The sequence below is a fragment of the Gekko japonicus genome, unplaced genomic scaffold (assembly GCF_001447785.1).
Source record: "Gekko japonicus isolate JY-2015 unplaced genomic scaffold, Gekko_japonicus_V1.1 scaffold383, whole genome shotgun sequence".
NCBI classification, from domain to species: Eukaryota; Metazoa; Chordata; class Lepidosauria; order Squamata; family Gekkonidae; genus Gekko; species Gekko japonicus.
The window spans coordinates 416,034-443,958 of NW_015164193.1; the positions used below are offsets into that span (position 1 = coordinate 416,034).

General features: G+C 42.3%; 1 protein-coding gene across 1 annotated transcript in view; it reads right to left on the reverse strand.

Moving 5' to 3' along the window:
• The window catches only part of COL21A1 (collagen, type XXI, alpha 1), a 209,669-nt gene that overhangs the window by 88,619 nt on the left and 93,125 nt on the right, over nucleotides 1-27,925 (reverse strand). Inside the window, exons 10-16 of the mRNA XM_015408301.1 lie at nucleotides 25,369-25,431; nucleotides 13,301-13,354; nucleotides 13,128-13,181; nucleotides 8,006-8,059; nucleotides 7,143-7,196; nucleotides 5,827-5,879; nucleotides 5,676-5,730 (exon numbers count right to left, since the gene is read on the reverse strand). Of these exons, the coding sequence (XP_015263787.1) occupies nucleotides 5,676-5,730; nucleotides 5,827-5,879; nucleotides 7,143-7,196; nucleotides 8,006-8,059; nucleotides 13,128-13,181; nucleotides 13,301-13,354; nucleotides 25,369-25,431 (387 nt within the window). The remainder of the gene's footprint in view (nucleotides 1-5,675; nucleotides 5,731-5,826; nucleotides 5,880-7,142; nucleotides 7,197-8,005; nucleotides 8,060-13,127; nucleotides 13,182-13,300; nucleotides 13,355-25,368; nucleotides 25,432-27,925) is intronic.

Consider the following 27,925-nt stretch of genomic DNA (forward strand, 5'->3'; position numbering starts at 1 on the left):
GTTTAGCATAGGAAAAGGAGTACGACAAGGATGCATATTGTCACCCTGCTTATTTAATTTACATGCAGAGTACATCATGCAAAAGGCCGACCTGGATGAATCACGAGCTAGAATTAAGATTGCCGGGAAAAACATCAACAACCTCAGATATTTATTTATTTATTTATTATCAAATTTATACCCCGCCCTCCCAGCCAAGGCTGATATGCAGACGACACCACTCTAATGGCAGAAATTGAAGAGGCTCTAAGGAGCCTCTTGCTGAGAGTGAAAGATGAGAGTGCAAAAGTTAGCTTGAAACTCAACATCAGAAAAACTAAGATCATGGCATCCGCCCCCATCACTCATTGGCAAACAGAAGGGGAAGTCATGGAAGCAGTGGCAGAATTCACATTCCTGCAATCCAAGATCACCGCAGACAGTTACTGCAGCCATGAAATTAAAAGACGCCTGCTCCTTGGGAGGAAAGCTATGGCAAACCTAGACAGCATAATAAAATCACCCCGCCAATAAAAGTCCATATGGTCAAAGCAATGGTTTTCCCAGTAGTAATGTATGGCTGTAAGAGTTGGACCATAAGGAAGGCCGAGCGCCGAAGAATAGATGCTTTTGAACTATGGTGCTGGAGAAGACTCTTGAGAGTCCCTTGGACTATAAGGAGATCAAATCAGTCAATCCTAAAAGAAAACAAACCTGACTTTTCCTTGGAAGGCCAAATACTGAAGCTGAAGCTCAAATACTTTGGCCACCAAATGAGAAGGGAGCACTCACTGGAGAAGACCCTGACACTGGGAATGGTTGAAGCTAAAAGACGAAGGGGACGACAAAGGATGAGATGGTTAGACAGTGTTATTGATGCAACGAACATGAAATTGAGCAAACTCCAAAGGACGGTGGAAGACAGAAGGGCCTGGCGTGATGTGGTCCATGCAGTCACAAAGAGTTGGACTCGACTGTGCGACTGAACAACAATAACAACAACAACAAAATAGGACATTTCTATACTGCTTTCCCCACTCCCAAAAAGAGAGAACCCAAAGCCGCTTACAGAAATTTCTAAGATGCAATAAAAACAGTATAAAGCAATAAAATTTAACTAAACTAAACAAAGAAACACAATCCATCTTGGACAGATCATGATTCACTTGGCCTGGCCAACAAAGCCCCCAGGCTCTGAGCCCTTAGGCCAAATGCCCATTGGACTTTGCATTTCAGCTCACAGGGATCCCCACTCCTGGCCATGCCCAAGCTAAGTACCTGCAAGCAGAGAAGAAAAATTCAGCCTAGATGGTATTCAGCTGATGTTAGCAAGCGAGTTGGATCTTCTCAGCTTCTTTCTCTGACATAAATGGCTCTGGCCAACAGCAGCTCTAACAGCCAGGGAAAAAATGGGAGTCAGTAGAGGTCTGTCACTACTAAGAAGGTATGTTTCATATAACTAGCTCCACTCAGCAGCTACTCCTGTTGCATTCTCTACTAACTGAAAGTTCTGAGTAGTCTTCAGGCAACCACAGGTAAGTATACTTCAGAAGCCTAATCTAAATGCAATATAGTTATCTATAGCTGGGTCTTGGTTTTCCATAGAAGGAATGAAACTAGTGAATGAACCTTAATTGGTTAGAATTCTTAAGTGCCACAGACAATACTTGAATCTTCATCTTTAGATGTGACTATAAATAACACTTTCAGATTGTGAACCTGCTGTTTCATGGGGTTTATGTCCCCGCTAAGACAGGCTGAGATAGGGTTGCCAAACCTGTTTCTCCTTGCCCTAAGACAGGCTGAGAACACAATCCATGGGTCAACTATGCTGTCAATCAACATCACCTCAATCTTCTGGACTGAGCTTCACCTTGTTGTCCAGCCCAGTACTGCTTCCAAGAACCTATTCAGAACATGGATTAGCTCACCTGATCTAGCTTTAAAGCAGAGTTGGGTATTATCTGAAAACCCCAAATAAACCATGATTATCATATAGTTCTTAAATAATGCTGCAGTGTTGAGATGATCACGCAACATGTTTGTTAGCTTATTTCATTCAGCATGTGCCATCTTTACAGAACAGACATACTGAGACTATGGTGCTGTGGGGGGGGGGAGCAATGCATCTTAAATTTGTCTATACATGAAGGAAACTCTGCAATCAGGGAAGCATAACAGTAATAGTATTCTGCAAACAACACTAAATGTGGCTGAAACTGCAGCAATGAGGGCACGTTTTGCTGAATGTCATCTCTGCAGCATTTTGAGAGATCAATGGAAAGATATCGGGAGGGAAAGATGGAACTCACCCATATCACATACAAAGGATTATCTGGCCATTCCACAAAGGAAAAAACCTCATGGGTATGATGAATGCACCACAGGCCAAATTGCAGAAAGCATGGATTTGGTGTGTAATGAACTGTTTCTCATCTTTTCCAAGAATAAATAGGTTTCTTAAATTTTCTAGGAAAATAAAGAAGACTCCAGCAGAAATCTCCAAAGAATCCTTCTGCTTGTTAAAAGCCTGATTTTGATTACAATAAGCCCAAAGTAAAGTGATGTTTTATAGAGACCAGATGTTAAAAGGCAAGCTGAAAACATATTGTACTGTAGCAGAAATAAAGGACTACTGCTTTCAAAGTTTCAAGCAAATTGACAAAAATGCTATAAACTCTTCCTGTTCTCCAACAAAATCATCATCTGAATGACTAGACAAAGCAATGCCTTCCAAACAGAAAGGATACATTAAAATAGATTTAAAAGTAAATATTCTGCTTGGAGCAATAAAATGGAAGACAATACAAGGGACTATCCAAAGCAATCTCATATGTGCTTATAGCTCATTGATTTCAAAAATGCATAAACACTAGATTTTGGCTTCATTAAGGAAACTACTGAATAAAAACATTTCTGCTAATACTGTAAGATCTGCTACATACCTGTTCAGCTGCTAGCAAATTAGTTAAAGACAAGACAACTTACATACTGTTGTAATACTGGAACAGCCCTGTCAGATTTTTTGTGTGTGCAGATTTAGCAGAAGCTGTGTGCTAATTGAAAAGTTTGCAAGTAAACGGCAAACACTATGTCTTTGGGGATAACCTGAAGTTGTTTTAGAACCAAAGCAATAAGCTGTATCATATTAGGGGTAGAAGTTAATAGTGTAGCTGCGCATATCCTCCTTATGACATGGGAAAACCTCCGGACATAAATATTTTAAAAATCATATGATAAGAAGATCATTACTGACAATGTGGGAAAAGATTTGTCCACTGATATATACTAAAATTCCAAGTTGGGTGTCTCCAGTGGAAGCTTTTCTCAATGAACTCTGACTTCAAAACAAGCAGTTATTAGATATGCAGATTAAAAGATGAAAATAAGAATTATGAAAATAAGAATCTACATACTATATAGTAAGCATAAACAGACAGATGGATTCTATTCAGAACAATGTGCATTTGAAAAATTATGTACAAGAGAGAAACTTTTAAAGAAAATGTATGGTATGCTGACACAATTGAAAATACAGGACAAAACAGTTAAAGAATGTATGGTTAGATGGATGAAAAATGTGTGTTACAGTGTCACAGTGGAGTAAAATAAGGAAAGTAAATATTAAGTTGACTAAATCTATTTTGTTTAAAGAAAACTTATATAAAATGTTTTATAGATGGCATCTAACCCCAGATAGATTGGCTAAAATGTATAAAAACATGAGTAACCATATTGGGTCACACTATCATATGTGGTGGACATGTAAAAAGGTTCATAAATTCTGGATTGAAGTGCATACTTTTTACAGTTAATCTTGAATATCACAATACCCCTTAAACCAGAGATATTTTTATTAAATTATTTACCAGATGAGTTAGATAAGAATCATAGATATTTTATTTTACATGTTATAACAGCTGCCAGAATTTTATTTGCAATGGCATGGAGGACACTGAAGATTCCAAAGCTACATGATATTGAAGATTATGGAATGTGCTGAAATGGACAAATTGACAAATATATTAAAAGGAAAAATGGAAAAAGAATTTATGGGACCTTGGAGGACATTCTATGACTAGCTAAAACTTTTGTTATCTGATGCATTTATTCTCTTTGCTTCTGTGTTTTGCCTGAGTCAGCTGACTCCCTGATTTTGACTAACATTCCATATTCCAGCTAGATATTCTCCTTTGTCTATAAACTCCTCATTTTAAATCTGGAATAAGCTACTATGTTCCTTGGAGCATCCAGCCCATGACCTTCAACTGGCTCAGAACTGCTATTTCAGAGAATAAAGGAAAGGGTTGATTTTTGTTCAGAGTTTTCTTTCTTTTACATAATCCTCAGGCTACAGGAAGGGACTGATTGCCAAAACTGAAGGTAATCAGGTAAGCAGCAACACCTGCCCCAAATCCCTGCTGTCAGTGGCAGCCAAAGCCCCTTTCTTCCCCCCCTCCACCTACCTGGAGGTCAATCCAGCCCCCTACCCTACCCTGAGAACATGCCACAAGTTTGCAGGCTCTCTCCTCTATCAATTCCTACTTCCATTTCCTAGTTTGCTGCTATGTCTCAACTGGGCAGCTATGTCAGATGCCAGAGCATACTATGGCTAGAGCAATCTAGAAATAGATGAGAGAAATCAGTACAGGAGAGGAAGAAGGGATAAGAACCAGCAGCAGTTCAAGGGGTGCACCACAGGAAATATCCTAACCCACACCACTAAGTACCACTGAAGGGGAAGGTAGTACCCTTACCGATGGACAACAGGAGAGAGGAATATCACTGCCAGGACCACAGCTGTAGCAGCCTTCAGGAGTGCAACTAATGAATAGCTAGTGGAAGAGAGCACGGGCCCAGGGAGATGATGTCAGTTGCTGGTATCAAGTTTCAGTAGCAGTGCACCTGCCCAGCAGCTCTGTTGCCGCCCCTTCAGCTGTGCTAAGTGGTGGGTGGTGGGATAGTCCCTGTTATCCCCAAAACGGAGCACATTCAGAACATACCCCAAGACTGAGTACATCCCTGATCTTTCAAAATATGATATGTAGATGGTCTGAATAATCCAGATCACAAGCAAATTGTGAAACATGAAATGTAAAGGTCTATTATGTTGTTTGAATAAGACTTAAGACAGCAGCAGAAAGCTAACTAATTCCTTTTGTGGATTACGTTTTTAATTGTACTCTACCTCTATTAATTTAAATTTAGCTCCTATATCTAGAAAACCTAAGAACTGCTTAGTATTATTCAATACTGCTATTAATATGTTACATCGATACTTTCTCATGCTGTTTCAGGAAACTGTCATTTATATACAGCCTCCCAAAATATATTCAACATCTAGATCAGATGTATTTCAGTAGCTTATATCAACAATGGGTAAGATGTCTGCAAGCTGTTAAAATGCTTTGTCTTTCTGTATGAGTGAATTATTACTAATGCTTGAAGTTAGTGGCAGATTTGTAGACTCAATGATCATGTGTACAGATTCACACTCATGTTTCAGGGCGATGAACATGTATTCGAACCCACTTTTACCACACTTAAATGTCATATCTGTTTTTATCCCTCCGCCCGCAAACATACACATTCACATACACACACATGCACTAAGAATGTACAGAAGTAGGCACATATAAATTCATTATTCACATTACTTATACTGTAGTGTCTGTATAAATTCAGTATTCAAATACCTTAAAACCCGGGTTCCCAGGTATACCATCCTTTCCACTTCTCCCAGATTCCCCCTGTGGTAACAGGTAAGATACTGTTATTGATTATATATAACAGGAACGTAAAATGAAAAGGCAAAAAAAAAACCCCAAACATAAAAACTTTCAGGTTGGACAGGCATTGCAAAATGGAAATCCCGCTTCACCCTTTTCTCCCTTTGCACCCTGTTAAAAGGATCAGAAACTAATAAACAAGACAACTCTATTGTTTGAGCACTAGTTAACATTCCAATAGTGTATAAACAAATACCAGGATAATTAATTCATGACAACATTCAAATACATCCTTTGACAGCGAGACAGTTCTCCAGTCTGCAGTATGGCCAAAGCATGCTATATTGGCCTGGCGCTCAAGAAACAGGGTACCTGCACTGCATAAACAAATGGCATACCCAGGCAGAAAGGGCATGGCATCATTAGAGGGATGAATATAAAACTTCTAACCCACCAGCATGCCCGCCAGTCACAAGACAGGTATCCTCCCATCTCTAGAACAATCACAGCTGTTGCCCACTGGCCCTATCCTGAGCCGCAATTTACTTAGGAAAATTGGAGGTGTTAAATAGTGGGTTTAACACGGCAGAGGTGAAGGCAGAGTGATTTCAACAAGCAGTGGTTTATTGCATTTCAACAGGAATACTTTACATGGGGCAACTGCCCTAGCTATATACACCTAAGCCACTCCCAGCCCCCATGCGATTGGTGAGTTCAAATGGCCCCCAGGCTCCAGATTGGCTGGCTGCCCCCAGGGGCCAATCTGCAGGCAGACTCCAGAATCCTGCCTGCCTTTGTTCTTGGCTTCAAGCTCCAACTAGGTGGCCTGCCAGACAAGTCCTGGCATGCCTCCTTATGCTGGCTACTGCACCACCAGCAGTTAAGCCTGAGTGGAAGATTGCACATGTCCAGACAGAACCGGAGGCTTCAACATGCCACAAGAAGTCCAGTCTTAGAAAAAACAGAGGAACATCTTTTTAAAAGATGTGTAAATGTAAGATGCTGCTACGGCCATTTAGAGCAAGCATCAGGAGAGATTCTTGCAGCATGGATGGGACAACTGGTTTTCCTGCCTCCATCAGACATGCAGAGATCCCCTTGAGATCATGACAATATTCTCACTTATTTCTTTTAAAGAAAGTAGGACATATTATACAAATACAACATTTATGGCTATTTCCAGCCTTTCCGCAGAAAATCATGAAAAATAGTTTGTAGTCCTCAGTGTTGAAAGAACCAAACTAATCTTAATTCCTCGCTCCACTGGACACATGGGCACAATGCATCAACACTAGACTCGTTGCCATTCTATTCACTCAAATGATATTTTCCTGACAAAGTCACACCCAGATGCAACATCAAAAACAGTCCAGTACAATGTAAAGAATATACATCACTCTGGTAACACAGGTCTCTTCTTTAATTTAAACTCACCTTTTTCCCATAAATTCCTGGTGGGCCTTGATCTCCTTTAGGTCCTCTGTCACCCTTGATCAAAATACATAGAACAGGGAATCAATCACTTTTATTTCAAAATTTGAGGACACAAAAATAAAAATGGAAAAAAAGAACTTGCAATCCCACAGACTCAGCATGTTATGAATTAAACATTACACCATATTTTGGGTGAAGGCAGACAAGGAATTAGTTGGGACACACTTTTACTGGCCTGCAAACAAATACTCCAGAATAAAGTGGGTTCAGATCTTCAAACCACCTTGAGAACATACATTAGCTTTCACCTTTTACAGCCTAGTTTCCTCTACAGTATAAGACACCACCAAGCCATCCTATCTAAATGAATGAAAACCCAATTTCCTGCACTGCATGAGATCAGTTCAAAATAGTTAAGGGAGACCATAAGGAACTGACTATAAAAAAAACCCCACTAGAAACATGTAACAGTTTCTCAGACACACATTAAAGTTTCAGCCAATATTAATATTTTTTTTAAAAAAAAACTCCAGAATTAAAATGAATAACAAGACAAGAGTCAGTCAACATCTGTTCTTGGTCATCTGGTTGGTTTCTATGGCAGGGGAAACAATGGTACACTTCACACTGTATCACAGCTTATTTGATGGAATAGGGAGCTAAAATGGTCCAGAATGAAGGTAGTCATCTTATGCATACAACCTTAGTGTACTTGCCAATACTGCTGAGTAGCTTGTCAGTTAACTACTGAAGACCAATTTTGAGTTGTGTTTTTTTAATTAAATACATACTGTTTTGCCTTTTTGAAATCCCTTGATACTTTAACATCCTACCCATTGTTAAAAGAAGCATTTAGTTTGAACCTTAGATGCAGGCATCCCATGTAATCCAGGGAAACCTGGAAGTCCACGTTCACCCTAAAAACAGAAAACAAGAACCATGAGAAAGTAAGAACAAAAAAGTTATGAGCCAACTAGAAACATCACCTTGAGCACAAAGAGCTTCAGTGGTTTGTATGGACATAACCTAGAATCTTATTATCTTATCCATACAACCCCGAAGCCTCTCATTTACACCAAGATACAGTTTTATATAGTCTGGCCATTACTCTCAGCCTTTCACTCTTAGAAAATGATGCCCAGAATAATGTGCAGAGTCCAATGCTTTGGCTAGAAAACTGAGGCTGAAATATCTGCCAGTTGCAGCATCCAGCAGCAGCTTAAGTTCCACCTGCAAAGTGCAATCTGAAGTGCACAGAAGCCACAACGATCCACAATTCACATGGCCCTACTTCTCTGCCAGTCAAATCAAGAATTCACCTAGAGAAAGTGTTAGAGGGACTTTATGACATTAAAGAAGAACATTTAGAAAGCACTACTAATTTAGGGGAAAATATATTTATATTTAATGAAAGCAACTGAAAGTTAGAAGTGTTTAAATTAGTACAGTTTGTCTGTTTGGAGAAAAAATGTATTAGAATATTTCTGTTTATGGGTTTGGCCTCACTGTTGTTTATAACCCCAGAAGTGAAATTCCTGCAAATACTTTTTCACTACAGATAATTTATTTTCAAGATCATCTCATACTATTCTAAGACAAAAGCTACCTCAAAAGAACTGAACACACACCCTAGCCTCAAGGGTTCTTTCTTTCAAACATGGAAGCCCTAACGATCACTGAGAAGATCCAGTAAACATGGACTTCCCATTCACCACAAGTGTCATGGAACTGCTTGAGCTACACAACTTCACTGTGCATGGAGCTCCATCAACCAAACATACGGCCACAATTTTCACAAGATTTAGTGGAGCGTTCGGATGCTGGCTTTCGAGGAGGTGGTGGAGACCAAGCTTATCTTCAGCCATTTCGAATAAGAGTCCACCGTAACCAAAAACAACAGTCTGTGGAACGGCTTGGCGAAATCCACATGGAGCCTTGACCACGGCGTCCAGGTGGATTCCCAAGCTTGAGTGGGTGTGCTTGGTGGATTGGGCCTGATGGCTTGGCATGTTTGGCAGCACTTCAACCAAGCCTCCACATTCACGTCTATCCCTGGCCACCACACATAGCTCTGGGCCAGGGCCTTCATCCGGATGATCCCGGGGTGGGCCTCATGTAGAGCTTGCATGACTCTGTGACACAGTATGCTGAGGATGACTACCCTGTCTCCCCACAATAAACAGCCCTTGTAAGTGGACAACTCATCTCGGCGAGTGGCAAAGGCTGTGAACTCGGGTCCTTCTGCCACCACAGGCCACCCCCTCACCACCCAGCCCAGAACCCGAGAGATGATGGGGTCCCTGGCTGAGCGGTGGGCGACATCCACTGCCTGGAGGGGTGAATCGGGAAGGTCCTCTACCTGCAGAACGTGGAGGGCTGGAGCCGGGTCGGCCTCAACGGATGGCAGGGGCAGGCGGCTAAGGGCGTCGGCATGGCCTATAGCCTTGCCCAGGTGATGCAGCAGGGTGTAGGAGTAGCTGAGGGGGTGGAAATAGACCACTGCAGGACCCGTGGGGAAAGGACCTGCGGAGTCCGATGATCAGATGTGAAGAGGCCCCTCAGAGGGAACAATGATCCATGACTATGGTGAAGGGCTGGCCATACACAAAGTCATGAAATTTTTTGATGCCAGCCACAATCTCCAGGCCCTCCCGGTCAATCTGGGCATAGTTCAGCTCCGCTGCCGACAGCGTCCAGGAGTAGTAGGCAATGGGCACTTTCTGGCCGTTCAGGAGACAGTGGGCCAACACCACACCAACACCATAGGGGGATGTGTCACAGGCCAGAACCACCGGCAGAGACTCATCAAAATGCGTGTAAGACACAGGCTTCGGGTTCTCTGTCAGAATACTGCAGGCTCCACAGTCAGGCTTGGCAAATCAGGCAAAAAAAGCTTTTATTATCAAAAAACAACAAAGGCAACCTCAATTAACAATGCTTTGAGGATAAAGAAAATTCCACGTCCTTCAGGGGGTTGCCAAAATACAAAAAGTAATTAAAATAAACTGGAACTTACAATAACTCCACAAGGTAGGAAAACATCCTGCCCACCAAATGTGTGTTATCCTACCCCCCACAACTTTTGCTATTTTATCTTTGGAAGGACCTGTTAAGATGCTGCCCCTCCCTGTCTCCAGTGCAGCTGTTAGTTAAGAGATCTCAGCTGTGCAGCTCTTGCAAAGCTGAGTACCAGACAGTTCCTGTAAAGACTTGCAAGGTTGATCCTCCCCCTTCTGCCGTCCTTCAGTTCTACAGAGTTGCTGTGTTACCAACAGGTTGGTGTCTTCCTTACAATGCGCCAGAACTTTATTGGAAATCAGAAGCGCTTTGAACCCCTTGAAGGCGGCAGCCTGGTGGGGGCCTCACAACCAAGGGGCGTGCTTGTCCAGGAGGCAATGCAAGGGCTCCGCTACCGCTGCCTTGTGGAGGAGGAAAGCATGGTAGAAGTTCAATAGACCCAGGAACGCCTGGAGTTCCGCCTTGGATTTGGGCGGGGGTGCCTCAATGATGGCCTTTATCTTGTCCCTAGCTGGGTGGAGGCCATCCACATCGACTGTGAGGCCCAAAAAGTCCACAGATGGAACCCCTAGGAGGCACTTCTCCCACTTCACTTTAAGGCCAGTCTCAAAGATAATGGAGGCTGCGGAGCCGGAATCGAAATCCATAGTGCAGGGAGACCCCTCTATTTGGACCTGGACCTGGATCTTCAGGGCAGAGGACTGGCTCGGAAACCGCAGTACCTGTTAGGTTGGATTGGCTGCAAGGAGGTAGAGCTCTTCCTTGGGTTCGTCGTCCTCGTAGTGAGCGTCTGCTTTTCGGCGGGGCTGCAGTAGCGCCGGCTGGGCTCTGGATCCCCAGGAATGGCAGGCCCATGCAATGTGCCCCAATCGTCCACAACTGTGGCACTTGGCGTCATGGAACCATCAGGTTTTCCATTCGTGCTTATCTCCACAGCTAGCGCACTCCTGCCAACCCTGCTCGTGGAGGGGAAGGGAGCAAGTTGTTGGCGCTGGATCCCAGCGTCTGGTGGATTGCTAAGTGTGGTGGACTTCATCCCGGTCTGGGTCGATGTGATCGAGGTCCACCTGGTGCGCAGTGGTTACAGTTGAGGGATGGTTCCTCTCCCAGGCGGTGGCGGTGGAGAGGGCAGATGCAAGGGAGCACTTTTCATCCTCGAGGATCTGCTGCCAGAGCTTCTCGTCACTCAGCCCGCAAATGAGTCTGTCACGGAGGGCCATTTCAAGCCGGGCCCCAAAGGTGCAGTCAGAGGCGGAGTTCAGCCAGGTATGCGGAGACAGACTCCCGCGGTTGCTGGGAGTAGAAAGTCACATGGTGCGCTATCTCCGATGGCCAGGGAATGAAGTGGGCTTGGAGCATCTCGATTATTTCCTGGAACAAGGCATCGGCCAGCGTGGTTGGGGAAAGCAGATTGCGAGCCAACTCCACCGTAGCAGGTCCACAGGAGCTGATGAGAAGGCCCTTCTTCCTTTCCTCTGTGGTGACCTCGTAAAAGATCAGGATGGACTTGAGTCCCTCGACCCAGGCTTCACAATGATATGGGTGGGTAGGGTCAAACGGAGGGACAAGTCCCGCTCCCGGAGCGACTGCCATCATGCTGTGTGGAGGTGTAGGAGGAGGTGAAGCAGGAGGTGAAGAAGGTGCGGAGGTCGCTTGGTCTTCTTCAGGATTCATCGGCTGGAGCTGCGATTGTCCTCAGGTACCGGTTTTCCTCTGATGCCTCCACGGCCCAGCCAGCTCAGCGGGATACCACCTTTGTTGCCATTGTTGTGTACTGGGTTCGACACATGAAGAACCAGGACACAGCGTGATTATCAGCTCATAGTTTACTAGCACACACAACAGAACAAAGAAATCCCGGCCAGGTGGCCAACTATATACGATCCCCGTGGACCACCCACAGGTCAAATTGGAGGGTTTAAACTTTCCGCCAAGGTTCCTATTGGTGCCTGCTAGAGATTTCAGGATCCTAGTCCCTATTGTTCTCTGAGAGTCTAGCTCTGCTGTAAGTCGCTGGCACCTAGTGGCGGTCAGCGGACATAACAAGAACCATGTGCTTCTAGAGCACTCATCAAAAGCTAGAGGTGAGAAGGCCAAGTCCTTTAAAAGCTTTGCACATGTAAAAGGAGTATATAAAGGATTAGCATTAAAAAAATTATTTGCAGAAGTGTGCCATACTATGTAAAAAAGCATGTGTTCTAGGTTTGAATTTTCCACAATTGCAAGATGATATCTTGCAACATAGCCAACTTTGTCCTTAAAAATATTAACCACCAGTGGGACGTGATATGGAAACATTTATACCCTCATGCCATCAAGATTCAGGTGGGTAGCCATGTTGGTTTGAAGCAACAGAACAAGGTCTGAGTCCAGTGGCATCTTTAAGACCAACAAGGTTTAATTCTGGGTATAAGCTTTCCTATGCATGCACATTTCTTCGGATACGACTGTATCCAGACTGTAAGTTCCAAAGACACTGTGATAATTAAATACATTCACAACACACGCACCGATGTAACCTAACTATTTTGGAGTGCTAAAACATCTCTATGATTGGGGAGGGGGGAGTTCAACTGTGAACTTTGTAACATGGGACAAAACCACTGAATAAAAGGTGCAAGTCTACGTAGAGTAGAAGATAGAGCTGTTTTGAAAGTATTCAAAAGCATTTTGTAAATTAAAGGGTAAACACATCAATGGAACATCTTACAGGCAGCAAAGTACCTATATGAAAGTATATTATGGTTGCAATCACACACACTAAAAAATACACTTTCAATGCACTTTCCAGATGGATTTTACTGTGTGAACTAGCAAAATCCAGTATGAAAGTACATTGAAAGTGGATTGAAAGTGCATTATTTAATGTGTGTGATCGCAGCCTATATACAAACATTTAAAATGTTCTGAAGGTTAATATCTACTTATCCATGTTATATGTATTTGTAAGAACATTGCAACACTGACCTTTTCCCCATTTGCCCCAGGTTCGCCCTTCATGCCTGAAAGGCCACGTGGTCCCTGGGGAAGAATAAATATTGGTTACCAGCTCTTTTATAGATTTACCTTTATTTATCATTGGGATTACATCTTTACAAGGACTTCACTTTAGAAGTCCAGAAAAGGTGCAGAGAACTTACTTGAATCCCTGGGGATCCTGGAATGCCTGGAGTTCCTGGTACTCCTTGGTAACCCTAAAAAGAGAAACACGAAAATCGTCCCAAGACACACTTTAACAGTCTGTTTTCAATTTTAATACTGTGAGCTTTTTGATCTGGAAGAAAACCATTGACTAAAAGGTGAAAAAGAAGAAGGTGGAGCTGCATTAATTTGTTTGGAGTGGCATCATCAAACAGCGAAAGCTGTATCACCGGAAGCAGAGAAGAGCCACACTTTAAGAACCCATTTTCAGAATAATGCCTGCTATTCTGATGATACAGTTTTGATAAACTAGAATTAACACTATATAATTACACAGAAAATTAACATTCTCTAAATGCAGTGCTTGATTATAAGATTTTAAAGCAACTATTAAAACTAAGCCAAATGCCATGGCTGCATAAGGTATCATTATTCTGTGTTCACCATCATCCCCAATTACATGCATACAGTCTTCACTCCACTTGAAAGAAATCTCTGAAAGATTGGTAGTGGGATAATCTATATTTCGACCATGCTTTAAGTTCCACAATAGCCATATTTCCTAGTGGCTACATTCTGCTAGCCCTGACCTGGATGGTCCAAACTAGCCCAATTGCTTCAGATCTTAAAATATTTCAAAATCAGGGTCAGCCCTGATTAGTACAGGAAACTACCAAGGAAGTCCAGGGTGGCTATGCAGGCAGGCAATTAGAAACCACCTCTGTTCATCTCTCACCTTGAAAACCCTATGGGGTCGCAGCACTTTCCATAACCAAAGGGTGCTATCAGCTATTAAAGCGCATTAAACAATTTCCATCATATGCCTTGAGATGACTATAAGAATTCTTCTTTATCTACCTCTGGGATCATAATACTTTTAAAGAGAGAAAACTGTTAAATAATTATATCATTGGGAAGAGAAAGGCACTGAGTGCCATGTAATACTAGTGAAGCACAAGCAACTCTTTAAAGCCAGGAAACTCTTTTCAGCTTTTCCAGGACAGCATCTGCAGCAGTAGGACCATTCATGCAAACAATAGCAAATACTGGGACTGGAAGATGGGTCATATGTGCGACAAAAAATAAATACATTTGCTGTTGACAAAAGGAAAATAAACTGCTTTATTTTTAAAAAGAAACACTTTCAGTCTTTGTCTATAAAATGCTGCTAATGTATCTGGCTTTTATACAAAGAACACTGTGTAAAGATTCAACTTCAGGCCATGATCAATCAGAGAGCACCAAAACAAAAAAACAAAAAAACCCACCCCACAACACAGAAAATCAGTACCAGCATCTTGCAGTTCTTTGTTAAAAGAAACTGCTGGCACCATCGAGGAAAAACTACTTTATTAGGTGATACATTTGGTATTTTCTAAGAAAATTAGGGACAAAAATCCATGTGTAGAGTCTGCAACCACTTAACTGGACACTAGAAACCCAGAATAAACATTTATGAAATTCCATAAAGGATGCAAGTTGTGAAACTGGTACACATCTCTTCAGGAGGTCAAATTATTCACATATTAAAAAATATGAATTTGTACATATCAATTTCAATCCACTAGTGAAGGGTTCCCCCCCCCCATATTCTTTCTATGTTCCTATTAAGAAACTATACTGTTCCCCCTCCACAGCAAATGCCATGGATTTCTGACATTTTTATGCAGACTGTGAAACAGCAAACTATCACTGCAATTTTATAGCCCAAGAACCTGATCAGGACAATAACAGAGTTCTTGAAGTAACTGAAAGTCAACACCTGCCTGGACGGAGGACAGATTGTTTTCACCAAGGGCAAAACTGTTATCGTGTGTGTTCTAAATGTATGACATAGGGCCAGAAGACACAGACCCATATGCATTATCCCATCATCTGAGCTACGGACACCCTGGCTGTAATTTATAAAGTACGTTAGAGAGCCAAGATTGGCTACAGTTAGCATCATAAAGTAGGAGAGTGGGGTGAGAAGCTGCAAGGTGGAAACTTCATTTTTACCCTCTATAGTGCACTTTAAAAAGGTATACCAGGGCTGTTGCCAGCGTGAACTTGCACCAATGCCAGGACTCAGGCTGAGGACGTTTAGGGTGGTGACTCAGACCGCTATGTCTTTCTATGGCACATCTTCCACTTATGCTAGTGGAGGGCTTTGTTGTTACCCTAAGCAAGCAATCATAAGGAGGTCTACTCAGTGATGCCTCTGAAAAGGGTTCTTAGGATCATACTGTAAAGTGTTCAGAGGCAGGACTTAGGACAGGGCAGCTAGTAAAATAATAGGTTGTAATATTCTATACTGTATTTCAGTCACTTCAAATCAGCTGCTTTAGGAACTTCATGGTAGAACATAATAGCCTAGATCTAAAGTTATTCCAGACTAAAACAATGAATAATGCACTTTCAGTCGATGCTCAATGCACTTTAGTGATCATTTGCAAGTGGATTTTGCTGTTTCACACAGTAAAATCCAGTTGCAAAGTACATTGAATATGGCTTGAAACTGCATGATTCATAGGCTTCCCAGCCCCCAGGGGGGCTTTTGTGGGCTCAGGCCTGCTGCCTGTAATCCAGTTGCAAAGTACATTGAATATGGCTTGAAACTGCATGATTCATAGGCTTCCCAGCCCCCAGGGGGGCTTTTGTGGGCTCAGGCCTGCCGCCGGCCAACTGGCCAGCAAGGAAAACCTCACCCCAAAAAAGACATCCCTCAGCAATATTCTTGATATGATGACATCACTTCCAGAAGTAAAGTAATCAAATTGGCAGTGATGCTCTACTTTTGAGGCCAAACTCTATGGTTTGTAGCCATTTTTACCATAGAGTTTTACCCCCAAAATAGAGTGTCATCCCCGATGGCACTGATGGCACTTCTGGAAGTGATGACATGTTGATGACGTCCCTGCCCACCCCGGAACACCCCCCAAATCCCCCTACTAGCAGCAGGTAATGATCTGGCAACCCTAATTATTTAGCATATGTAAAAATGCCCTTTCACTCATCAAAAGCAATACAAAAGCCACTGCTTATTTGATCTATTGCTTTCAAGGGGTCTTCTTTAAGAGTAACTTGAACTGGGTCAAGAACAGTATATTTCAGGTTTTTACTGTCTCTGTGATTTTTGATGTCCCTTTCCATCTAAAATGTATTTCCCAGTAAAAAACCTTTTCCATACTCAAGACGATGTTCAGCTTGGTAACTTGTGACTCATCTGAGGAAAATATACACAAGTGCCAAATTACAAAGCTGCAGAGAAATGGTTTATTTTTCTTCCATGGTTCATTATGCAATGATTTATGTTACTACTAGGAAGTTGAATCATAAACTATAGCTGATATGAGGATGATAATAACAGAAATGTTTTATGTCATTTTTCTTTTTAAATAACTCAGTGGTATTTTATTCCTAGTCCCAGATTTAAATACTAGGGGGATATTTGCCACTGTAAATCAGTAATGGGGGAGGGGCAGGGGTCAAAAAGAAATTGAATGGAAGAGGGCAACTCAGTGTATGTGCCAGGCTGCAGTTAATCATCTCAAGCTTCTGGAATGGCTAAAAACCAGAACTCACATATGCAATCTTTCTATAACTCTCAAAACTGTCACATTCTTGATTTATGATCCAACACAGAGAATTTATCGCAATGGTTTCAGGAAGCCTAACCTTGTTGTGCTGGAAAAATAAATGTCCTTTCTGGCAAGGAAAGTAACTACTATAGTAGCCAGACAAATTAGATTGCAGAAAGAAGACTACATAAAGTAGACAGCAAGTTTCTTTGACTGAAGGGCAATGCAGTTTTGTTTATAACATAACACAGTGAAGATCTGGAGCAGGCCTGTGGCTCAGATTATCCATTTCCTTCTCTCCCCTCCCACGAAATTTCCCCCCTTCCATCACCAGCTTTTAGCATCATCTCTGCACTAGCACTAAGTAAGGTTCTTACCCAGATTTGCAAACCTGGTTGAAGGACTGATTTCAAACTGCAGCTAGGACAAGCAACTCAATTAGCATGGAACTGATATAATTCTACACCACAAATAAGACTAAGAAAAGAAGGAACAAGAAATTTGAACAAAAGATGAAAGAATCAGGTGAACATACCAGGCCACCTCTGACTATTTAAACATGATGATAGCCTTACACCTGCACCAGGAATGTGAAATTTGAGCAATTAATGCCCTGCAATACAATGCTGCAATAGGCAAGTGAAATAAAGGGTGTGTGTGGAAACAATCCTAGTGACAAAAATAAGGTCGTGATCAGCCTCCTTGCTTTGCTGTTAAAATCATACCCTCTTTTTCAAATAGCATTTATTTCAGGAACAGTCCAACAACTGATTTTTGCAAGGCTCAAAAGTGGAAGATGCATTTACCTTGCAAGGAGAAATCCAAACAAATAGGTTCTTTTAAGTTTTCCCAACTACAGCTGGTGCCCAGTTCCTGAAGATAAACAAACATGAGGCTAAACTTTTTTAATGTAACAGGGTATCAACATGTACCAACGTCACATCTCCACCTAACTGTTAAAAAATATTCCTGCAGGTCCATTAAAGACAAGCAAATTTAACATAATAGGAGCTTATTACTTAAAAGGGGAGGGGAGGAATGCTTCAGGAGTTAGGAAGGCATTTTGCTTTTTTAAGATGAGACACAGTTCATGCATATATGCATTCAACCTTCATTTTATTTTATGAATTGAAAAATGAGTTAAAAAACAGTCCGTGGAAAAATTGACATACTGGCATCAGGTAAGGCAGCAAAACTTCTTTATCTTTTTTCTAAAATGTGTCAAACGCCGGACCCACGACGCACCTCGGAGGACGGAGCGCACCACGTCACGGGTTCCTGGGACGCCAAGGATCGTGACAACACCAGAGACTGCCCCGGCACTGGGGAAGCCGAAGATGGGTGCCTGGGATCCCCATGGCAGCCACCCCCACTCCCACCGAGGGATTGGGAGCCCCGGAGAAGAGTATCGGGGGAGGAGATGTGGGGGGGCGACAGAGAGACAGTCCGAGACCAGCCCGCGCCATCAGCAGGGCAGGTGCGCTTGGTCTCGGCTGCGCAAAGGTTGGAGAAGTGCAACCTTACCAGAGAGAGGAAGACAAGAGACACCGCAGCAGCTGGCGTCAAACCTCGGGTCTTCCCCGGAAGTGACCATGCCCGCACACATCCTGGCTCAGGAGGGGAGTCCCAGGGAAACCCAGGGGGGTGGGACCGGGAAGGAAATGCACCACAGAGAAAGCGGCTGGGGTGATCGGCACGCTGAGGGAGCGATGACATCACTGAAGGGGGAAAGGGAGGTGTCACGGGGTGGGAAAGGAGTATAAAAGGAGGGATGCAGACGAGAGTCGGGGAGGATGTTGGTGGCAACTGGCTTGGATACTCAGAGAGACTGGTTGAATCGGCTGTTGATCCTGGGGAAGAAGGCTCTGGTAGTGACGGAACTCCCGGCCTCTTCTACATCTGAGACCCTCGCTTCCCTCCTGACTCCTCTGCAAGCACAGCTAGTGGTCCTCCAGGGCCTGGGGCGACCCCGGGGCACGACAAATGTATATGTCTTTGTTGTATGTTTTGATGCGATAACATCACATCAAATCACCACTTCTTATAAGGTCATCAAAATGGCTAAAGCCAATTTTTCTACCATTTCTAATTTGAGCTATAATTCATGAACCAAGTGACCAATTTCAAATTTTAAAGCACTGCTGGAAAGCTAATAAATTCCTCTACAAGAAACTAATACCAGTAATGCATCTATCCATTACAGTTTTTGTGATATAAGGCATAAATCAAAGAACAAGTAAATTTGTACAAATTTGTAAGATTTATGGCATATAGCTCATTATCTGATCTAGATAGTCACCTGAAGTATAAACAACTGCAGCTTATTCTTTTGCCTTTCGAAAGAGCCATAGTATTAAGAAATTTATCTTGATATGCCACAGTTAGGTACATGAGAAGGGATTCACTTTTTCTGTCATTTTTATCCAATGTAACAGGATAATGGGTAACTTTGTGTTACTGCAAAGAAACATCTTTTAATTTTGTGAGTTCAGCAACTGTTCAATATGCATATGCTTTTATTTACAGGATCACCCAGCAAGATTCCATGGTACTGTGGAGACTGAAGCCTGGGTCTCCCAGATTCTAGTCTGCCATTCTAACCCAGGATCCCCAACCTTTTTGGAGCCTGTGGGCACCTTTGGAAGTCTTCTTCTCTTTTTTTGGCAAGAAGCAAGAATGATATGGCCAGTGTTTTAATTTCTAGGGAGGAAAAACAGTGAGATTGAAGGACAGCCAAAAAAATTAGACCTTCTAGATCAAGAGACCTGTTTCTCAATCCCTGCAATAAAAGAAATGCACTCTGTACTTGTTCAAAGGCCTTTTTCATCTATCTTCATTTTATAGGTTCTAGGGCATTGAAAAGAAGTGCTGAGGAGGGTTCCAGTGATGGCGGCGCACTAGAGCAGACTCACCTCCCAGACCTCCCGCAGGTTCGCAAACCCCCCCCCCGAAGCGAAGGGACTCTGGCCATGGAACGTTTGAGCGGTTGCCTCTTCAATGGCGGAATGCCGGAGAATTGACGCGCCTCTCCGTTCCGCCGGTTCTCCATGCTGAGAGACCAAATGGACTTAAGCAACGCTAACCGGGGCAAGCGCAGGAGATCGAGCATTTAAAACCGAAAGTAAACGAGGTCTGAGGACCGCTTATGAAAATGAGTCGTTTAAGCATTGATTAAAAAGAAAAGAAAGCTCCCCACCCTAACTACGCAATAGAGAATTAGGCAAGTGGGGGAGGGACGCCTCCCAAGCGCATGAACTTTTGAGTGAATAAGGGGGGAAGTGGAAGAATAAGTGGTTAAAACTGTTAAGAAGTACTTGCCAATGAGTGTTTGAGCGTTTAAGTGCATATTCAGAGACTTTCAAAATGTTTGCGAAAGTAAACAATCCGAGAAACATGGCGGGGAAGAGGCCGGAAAAGGAGAAACTTTTGAAAGCGAAAGGAATTGAGAGCCCAAAACCGGAAGGAACCAACGAACTGGCAAAGACTTTGGCAGAATCCATGCGCCCCCTAATGGACCAGCTGAATAACTTCAAGGAACAGATGACCAAAGTGACTCAATGTATCACCGCTCAGCAAAACCAGATAAACGAGACTCTGAAAATGATGAATCAAACAGCTGAGAAAGTGAAAGAAGTGGAGGCCACTGCACAAAAGGTGAAGAAGAAAGTGAAACAACTGGAAAAGTAGAAAGTCTCCATAGAAGATCAGCTGCTGCAATTACAAATGGAAAAGGCTAATATGATCCTTCGCTTCCAGGGCATGCCAGAGACTAAGGGTGAGAATCTAAAGGAAACGATGAGTGAAATACTGGCCCCAGTGACAGAGATGACAGCGGAACAGCTGATAAGCGATATGGATGTGGCCTATAGGTCATATTCAGGATATATAAAGAAAAATAATCTGCCTGGGGAAATTGTCGTAAGATTCTCGAAGAGGCATGTGAGGGATGAAATCCTGAAAGCAGTATCTGGAGTACCCCTGAAAGTGGGAGGAAATGTCATCAGAGTTCTCAAAGACATTCCATTTGAAATAAGGAAAAGGAGAAAGAAATACAAAGATCTTATTCTCTTTTTCAGACAAATTCAATTGGATATAGATGGCTAACTCCAGAAGACGTCACCTTCAAAATCAAGGATAAAAAAGAAAAGATTGACTCTGTTCTGAAAGCTCGGGAATCCAGTTGGGAGGGCCAGAGGAGGAAGAAAAAGAAGGGGAGGACAGTAAGTCCAGTGGCGAGCTGGACTCGGATTCTTCCAGAAAGGACTCTCTTTCAGAGAAAGGGGCAGCAGCTCCTAAAAGCCCTTATAAATTGCGGAAGAGACGGGGCAAGGAGAAGTGAAGGCTGAAGGACTCTGATGTGTGCCTTTAAAAAATGTTGAATTGAGATGCTTGGGGGCATTTCTTAATAACAGTTGATTTTAAGAATTTTAAAAGACTGACTGATAAAAATATCTGACTCAGTTTGTAAAGGGATTAGTGGAATTAAGACGATGTTTGTGTAAACTGATTAGAAGGTCTCCTCTCTTGGGTTTTTCGGTATTAGTGGGTATCTTTACTTTGTCCCTAGATGTAGTCCCTTATCCTATTTCTGTTGTAGTTTGTAGTGTTTATAAAAATGTAATAATAAAAAAATCCCCTTCGGGGGGCTCAAAAAGAAAAGAAAAGAAAAGAAAAGAAGTGACAGAAAAGCCCTAGGTTGTGCCATGGGAAAAATCTTGAACTGACCTCATTCCAGCCAGAGTGCAAACAGCACCTGCCCCTTAAGTTCTACAATAGCCTCTGGATGCAGTACAGACAGGACCATGACTAATGTGGTGGACAATGTGACTCATGAGTCCAGATAAATATCGGAGCTAATCCAGTGTGAATCTGGCACCCCACTCGCTACCTGACAGCCAATACAGCCATATCTCCAGGAACAGCTGCTTCATCACTAGCCATAATAAAAGTCTACAAAGAATACAAGCTGATATTATATCCATACAAAATGTCACCACTCCTCCCATCTGTCACCTTATTTCACCTTCTAGTTATTGTTGCTTGTATTATCATCATCATCCTTTAAAAAAAAAAAAGGACTGCTGTGAACAGTAACAAATAATTTCCAAAAGACATTCTTCTTTTGTCTATTGTATCGTATTTGGGTAAATTGATGGATTTATAAATCAGCCATGATAAAACCTTGAAACTGTTCTTTTTTAATTTGTTGTCAGTTCCATTAGCCATTAGGCCTCTTTAAACCCTGCTCCAAAATTTCTTATTTGAATTCTTGGACTTCACCCAAATGTAATCTAAAATGTGGAATAAGTGTATTTTTGGTATTACTTCTCTTCTTACTAGTATTGTATCAGCATCCAAGGGGAACCACCACAATAATTTCAACCATCTGTTATCCATATGCACATGGCCCAAATGCAGCTTAGCAACCAAAATAGGAAATTTGGTCATTTTATAAAGTGTAACATGGAATTCTCTATGTAACTGGCAATATTCCGAAGACTTACACCACGTCCAGCAAGCATTTCTCTAAGAGTTTCCATAAAGATCAGATACAGAAACCTAACAACCACTTGCCACCAAAACTTGAGAAATAGAATTTGAAATGTTTTAATTAAGACATTAAAAAATAATTAGCAGTTTACACTGTGATGGTTATCTCAGGTTATGCATCAGCAACAATACAGGCCATGTTGCTTAACAAGTAGTTAAATTTACTGGGATTGATTGAATCATTCTAAGAACTGCAGAATTAAAAGCAGACTCTGCCGGAGTTAAAAAGAGATGGATCTAAAAGACTTTATGATACCTTTAATTATGTAATTAGTACAAGTTATCTGACCACCTAAAGTCTCCTTTTATATCAAACACCTTTCTTCACTGTGAATGGTTCCAATATTAAAGATAGAGATATATACACCTTTTGGCCAGAACAAATAGCAACTAGGCATGACTTTTAGTATTTGTCCTGGCTCAGTGGTTGAGCATCTTCTTAGCATGCAGCAGGTCCCAGGTTCAATACCCAGTATCTCCAGTTAAAATACCTGGCAGTAGGTGATGTGAAATATGGTTGCCTGAGACCATGGAGAGCCACTGCCAGTCTGAGTAGACAATACTGACTTTGATCGAAAGAAGGAGGAAGAGGAGGAGGAGATTGTATTTATACCCCACCCTTCACTTGTAGTCTCAGAGCGGCTTATGATCTCCTTTCCTTCCTCTCCGCACAACAGGTGGGGTTGAGAGAGCTCTCAGAGAACTGCTCAAAAGAACAGCTCTATGAGAAATGTGGCTGACCCAAGGTCACCCAGCAGCTGCATGTGGAGGTGTGGAGAATCAAACACAGTTCTCCCAGAGTCCACGCACTTAACCACTACATCAAACTGGCTCTCACAATAATAATGTAGTAACATGTTGCAGTCCCAAACATTAAACCAGATGATGAGCCTGCTAGCATTTATCTGCTCTCCTTTCTCTAGATCGCTTGCTTCTCATTGTGCACCCAAGGATCTTATGAGATCACAGTCCTTCAGCCTCTCCCTAGTATACCTGAAGTATTTAGCACTGGAAGCAGCAAGGACTGGAAGCAGTAAGGACACCATGGGTGGGCAGGCAAAAAGCAGTGGCAAGGAGCAGGCAGTAGTGACAGTAGAGAAACTGGGGACCAGGAAGGGGAAGAGGATTTCCTTTCCCCCATGAGTCTTGTCAGTCTCTTGGTTGTGATTCTGTATTACATTGTGTCATACTGTTGCTTTAATTTGATACCTTTTAAAAAGTATACACTTAGTAACAAAATAAGTTTTTTTAAAAAACAACAACGAGTCACTCATGTCCAAATCTCCTAACACAATGTTAATGCTGATGGGATTTAATGAAAGCTCACTAGAAACAAATCTGTTGTAATTCAAGTTTCTGGGCTTTCTGTGATTTTCTTGCCTACTCTTCACCTTTTCAGTAAATCTACGGTGTGGCACTCAAGCTGGAAATTGCTACACAAAAGTGTACATGGGGAAATATAAATGTAAATAAATGTGTGGCACTAACACATATTTCTGAAAGTATGTGAAGAAGTGAGCACTGAGTCATGAAAGTTCATACCCTACCACAAATTTTGTTAGTCTTTAAGGTGCTTTTCCCTTGCTCAAAAGCCAGTCAAATCCGACTCTAGGGTTGCGGTGCTCATCTCCGTTTCAAAGCCGAAGAGCCAGCGCTGTCCGAAGACGTTTCCGTGGTCATGTGGCCGGCATGACTAAACACCAAGGCACACGGAACGCTGTTACCTTCCCACCAAAGTGGTACCTATTTATCTACTTGCAATTTCTTGCTTTCGAACTGCTAGGTTGGCAGGAGCTGGAACTAGAGATGGGAGCTCACTCCATCATGCGGCACCCGGGTCTCGAACTGCTGAACTACTGACCTTCCACAGCCTGCAGTTCAGCGTCTTAACCACTTGAGCCACCGCAGCAGAGATCTTACAAAACTACAAAATGACTGGAAAAGCATGTAAAATGAAGCCAAAATTGTTGCATCGACCCTTAAGATAGAACTACAATTCTCTTGTGGGTGTGGTGAACTTACATACCAGAGGACAAGACTGCATGATAACAGACCTGATGTTAACTGGCTGGAAATGAATTACACAGATGATTCACCAGAAGAAACCTACTTCAGAAAATCTGTGTTTTATGTTTTGGTAGACAGTGTTATAGCAGAGTTAACTGTAAGATTCAATGCTGTGAAGCAGTTGGCTGAAAGTTCAATTTCTTGCGGAATTACAGATTTGGTGACCTGTTTCCAAACGTTTGTGTCAACTTATGAATTTTTTTAACAATTCCAGCAACAGTAGAGAGAGAGAACATCTGCATAGAGAACATCCAGCGAACCCAAGCTGATTAAGAATTTTTAAGGTCTACAATGTCTCAAGAATGTCTTGTGGATTTTGGCCAAGTTGTATATTGAATCAAACATTGCCAGAACAATTAATTTTGATGCTGTCATTAGAAAAATTTTCCCCAAAAAGCTAAGGAAAGCTCATTTTTAAGTAAACACAAAGCCTATTTTTAAATCTTTTTTGACCTTATGTTTAAAAACACTATGAATTTAAAAAAAACCAAAAACATGGCTAATGAAGCAGGAAAGGGGCCCTGAAATTTTTTTGCACCACTTCATAAAATTCCTCTCAGAGGCCCTGGAGCAGAAATTTCAGACATTATATAATCCACACAGTTCATCTCCTAGTAAAGAAACCAAGAATCCGTTTCACACAAATTTCACCAAATTTGTTTATGAGGCCACCGTGGCTTTGGTGGTAGGCCACCCACTCCCTGCTGCAAACAAAGAAGAACACATATCATCAAAACTGACCCAACACTGAAGAATTCAACTAGTGAAAATCAATTCATGATTGCTTACATTTATACAGAATGTTTACTGCCTTTAATAATTTCCTGATAAGGTTTCAATGTTAAGGGCACATTACACATACTGTATATAACTAAGTTTTTAGTACTCACAGGCTTACCATCTGGACCAGGTTCTCCAGGAAAGCCATGATTCCCAGGTTGCCCAGGATCTCCCTAGGAAAAGGACCATACGGGTTACAGCAAAGACAAACATTAAGAACAGCGTGCACTATCATTACACTTTCAAAGGAGTGTTAATTCATAAAACCTTGGGGGTAAGCCAAAAGATGCTGCATGAAAGATCTGTTCCTGACAATACAATCTCCCTATGAGACACTTTCGCACTTTTATAATGCTTTTGCAAAATATGGCCTTGAGCCTGATATCCAAGAAGTTACAGATTTATATAGTACACATAATTAAAAACATTTTGAGGCGATGATGTTGCAATGCATGCTGGAGGGGGAGGTTTTCAGATGGTGAGTGGAAGTAGGATCAGTGTCCTTTAGCAAACACAATAGTATCATCAAGCTGGATAGCCGTGTTAGTCCGTCTGTAGCAGCAGAAAAAAGAGTCCAGTTGCACCTTAAGGACTAACAAAATACGTGACAGAGTATGAGTGTTTGCAAGTCACTGCTCACTTCTTCATATATTTAAAATAGTATCCTGATACACACTCCAGGTTAATCTGATAGATTATGCTATAGAGCCCATTGAAAGACGTATGCAGCAGCGGTGATGGCAGCAAAGAAATGCTTACAATAGCAGGGTAGTAATATCAGCTAGTTCACAGCCATCCCAATTGTTCAAGGTAGGTCAGCAATTGCTGATGCCAAAATCTGAACCTTTATTGTCTCAGGAAGACAATACTGTGATACTTTTGCCAAGGGTTTTTTTTGGTGATAAAATATTCAAAATATGCCTCGATCTGGCTATCAGTTGTAATACAGGCACACCAGAAGTAAGGCTAGAAGAAAGGCCTAATACACCACCTGGTCTATTTATGGATCATTTTGACCCAATTTCCATGATGGATGTCAACAAGATCCTGGGATTGGTGAAGGTACTCTGGATCCTCGCCCAATCTGGCTGCAAAAATACTGAAAGGACCACATCAATAAACCCTTATACATCAGTCACTAACTCAGGGCACCTACTGTCAGCCACTCAAAGAGGTGGCTATCCATCTGCTTCTTTAACAAACATCCTTACAGAAAAATGATGCAGCCAATTATTACCCAGTCTCTAACCTGCCCTTTCTGAGCAAAGCGTTTGAGAGAGCAGTAGCAGACCAACTCCAGGTCTTCTTGGAAAACGAATCTGTTTTAGACCCTTTTCAGTCTGACTTCAGGCCGGGCTACAGGACAGAGATGCCTCTGCTAGCTTTAGCAGATGACCTCTGAGTGTAGATAAAGGCCATGCCTCTTTGTTGCTATTACTGGACTTATCTGCAGCCTTCAATAATTTGATCATACTATCTTGTTGAGATGTTTGGAGGCAGAAGCAGGTATCAAAGGATGTGTGCTGAATTGGTTCAAATCATTCCTCATAGATAGGACCCAAAGGATTGATATTGGTAAGCAGTTACCACTATGGGACCTAACCTATGGTGTTCTACAAGGCGCAGTTCTATCCTGTAGGGCTAATCATTTGTAGCTTTGGGGTTAGTTGTCATCAATATGCAGATGATATTGCTCTATATATTCTTATCCAAGCCACATGGTGATGCGGTAGAGGTCCTGAATTGCTGCTTGGCTGCTGTGGTAAACTGGCTAACAAACTGAAACTAAACCCTGAAAAGACAGAGGAAATCTTGGTTGGGAAGGACTTTGTGCTCTTCACTTTTGATGGAGTTCAGCTGACCCTTGCTAACTCGGTTAATAGCCTTGGGGTTATACTGGACCCTATGTTATTGCTGGAAAGGCAAGTTAATGCAGTTGAAAAAAAGGCTTCTTCCAACTCAACTCAGCCTAGCTCATAAGATGGCCCCTTACCTTGATACGGCTGACCTGGTCACCAGGATGCATGCCATGGTGACATCGAGACTAGACTACTGTAATGCACTGTACATTGGTCTTTCCTCTAAATCAGTTCAGAAACTCCAGTTGATGCAGAACGCTGCAGCTCAACTGTTATTGGGAACTAGATGGAGCATGCTTATTAGTCCCATTCTACAGTCACTCCACTGGCTTCCTATAAGTTGCCAGGCTCAAATTAAGGCACTAGCTATCACGTACAAAGCCCTCCATGGCCTTGGACCTTCATATCTGTAAGATCGCCTCTCCCCTGTGTACTGCCATGACAGCTTTGCTCATCTGAGCAAGATCTTTTGCAAGTGCCAACCTGAAAATGAGCAAAATCAACTGCCCGTACGTGTGCCTTCTCTGTTGTGGCCCCCACCTTACGGGAAGGCCGGCCTGCGGAGGTCAGAAGGCTCCCACTCTCCTGGCTTTCTGCTAACTATGCAGAACTGAATTATTCAAGGGGGCTTTTCTACACAGGCAATAGAGTTGCATGGTACTAAATCACTCGCAAAATTACTTAAATTATTAGGGACTGAGGTCTATACCACTGTATTTAGCTTACTGAAACTTGGATCCTACTATGCAATTTTTGCATCATTTAATAATGTGTTGTGTTAAGACTTATGCGTTTCTTCAGTTCTGTG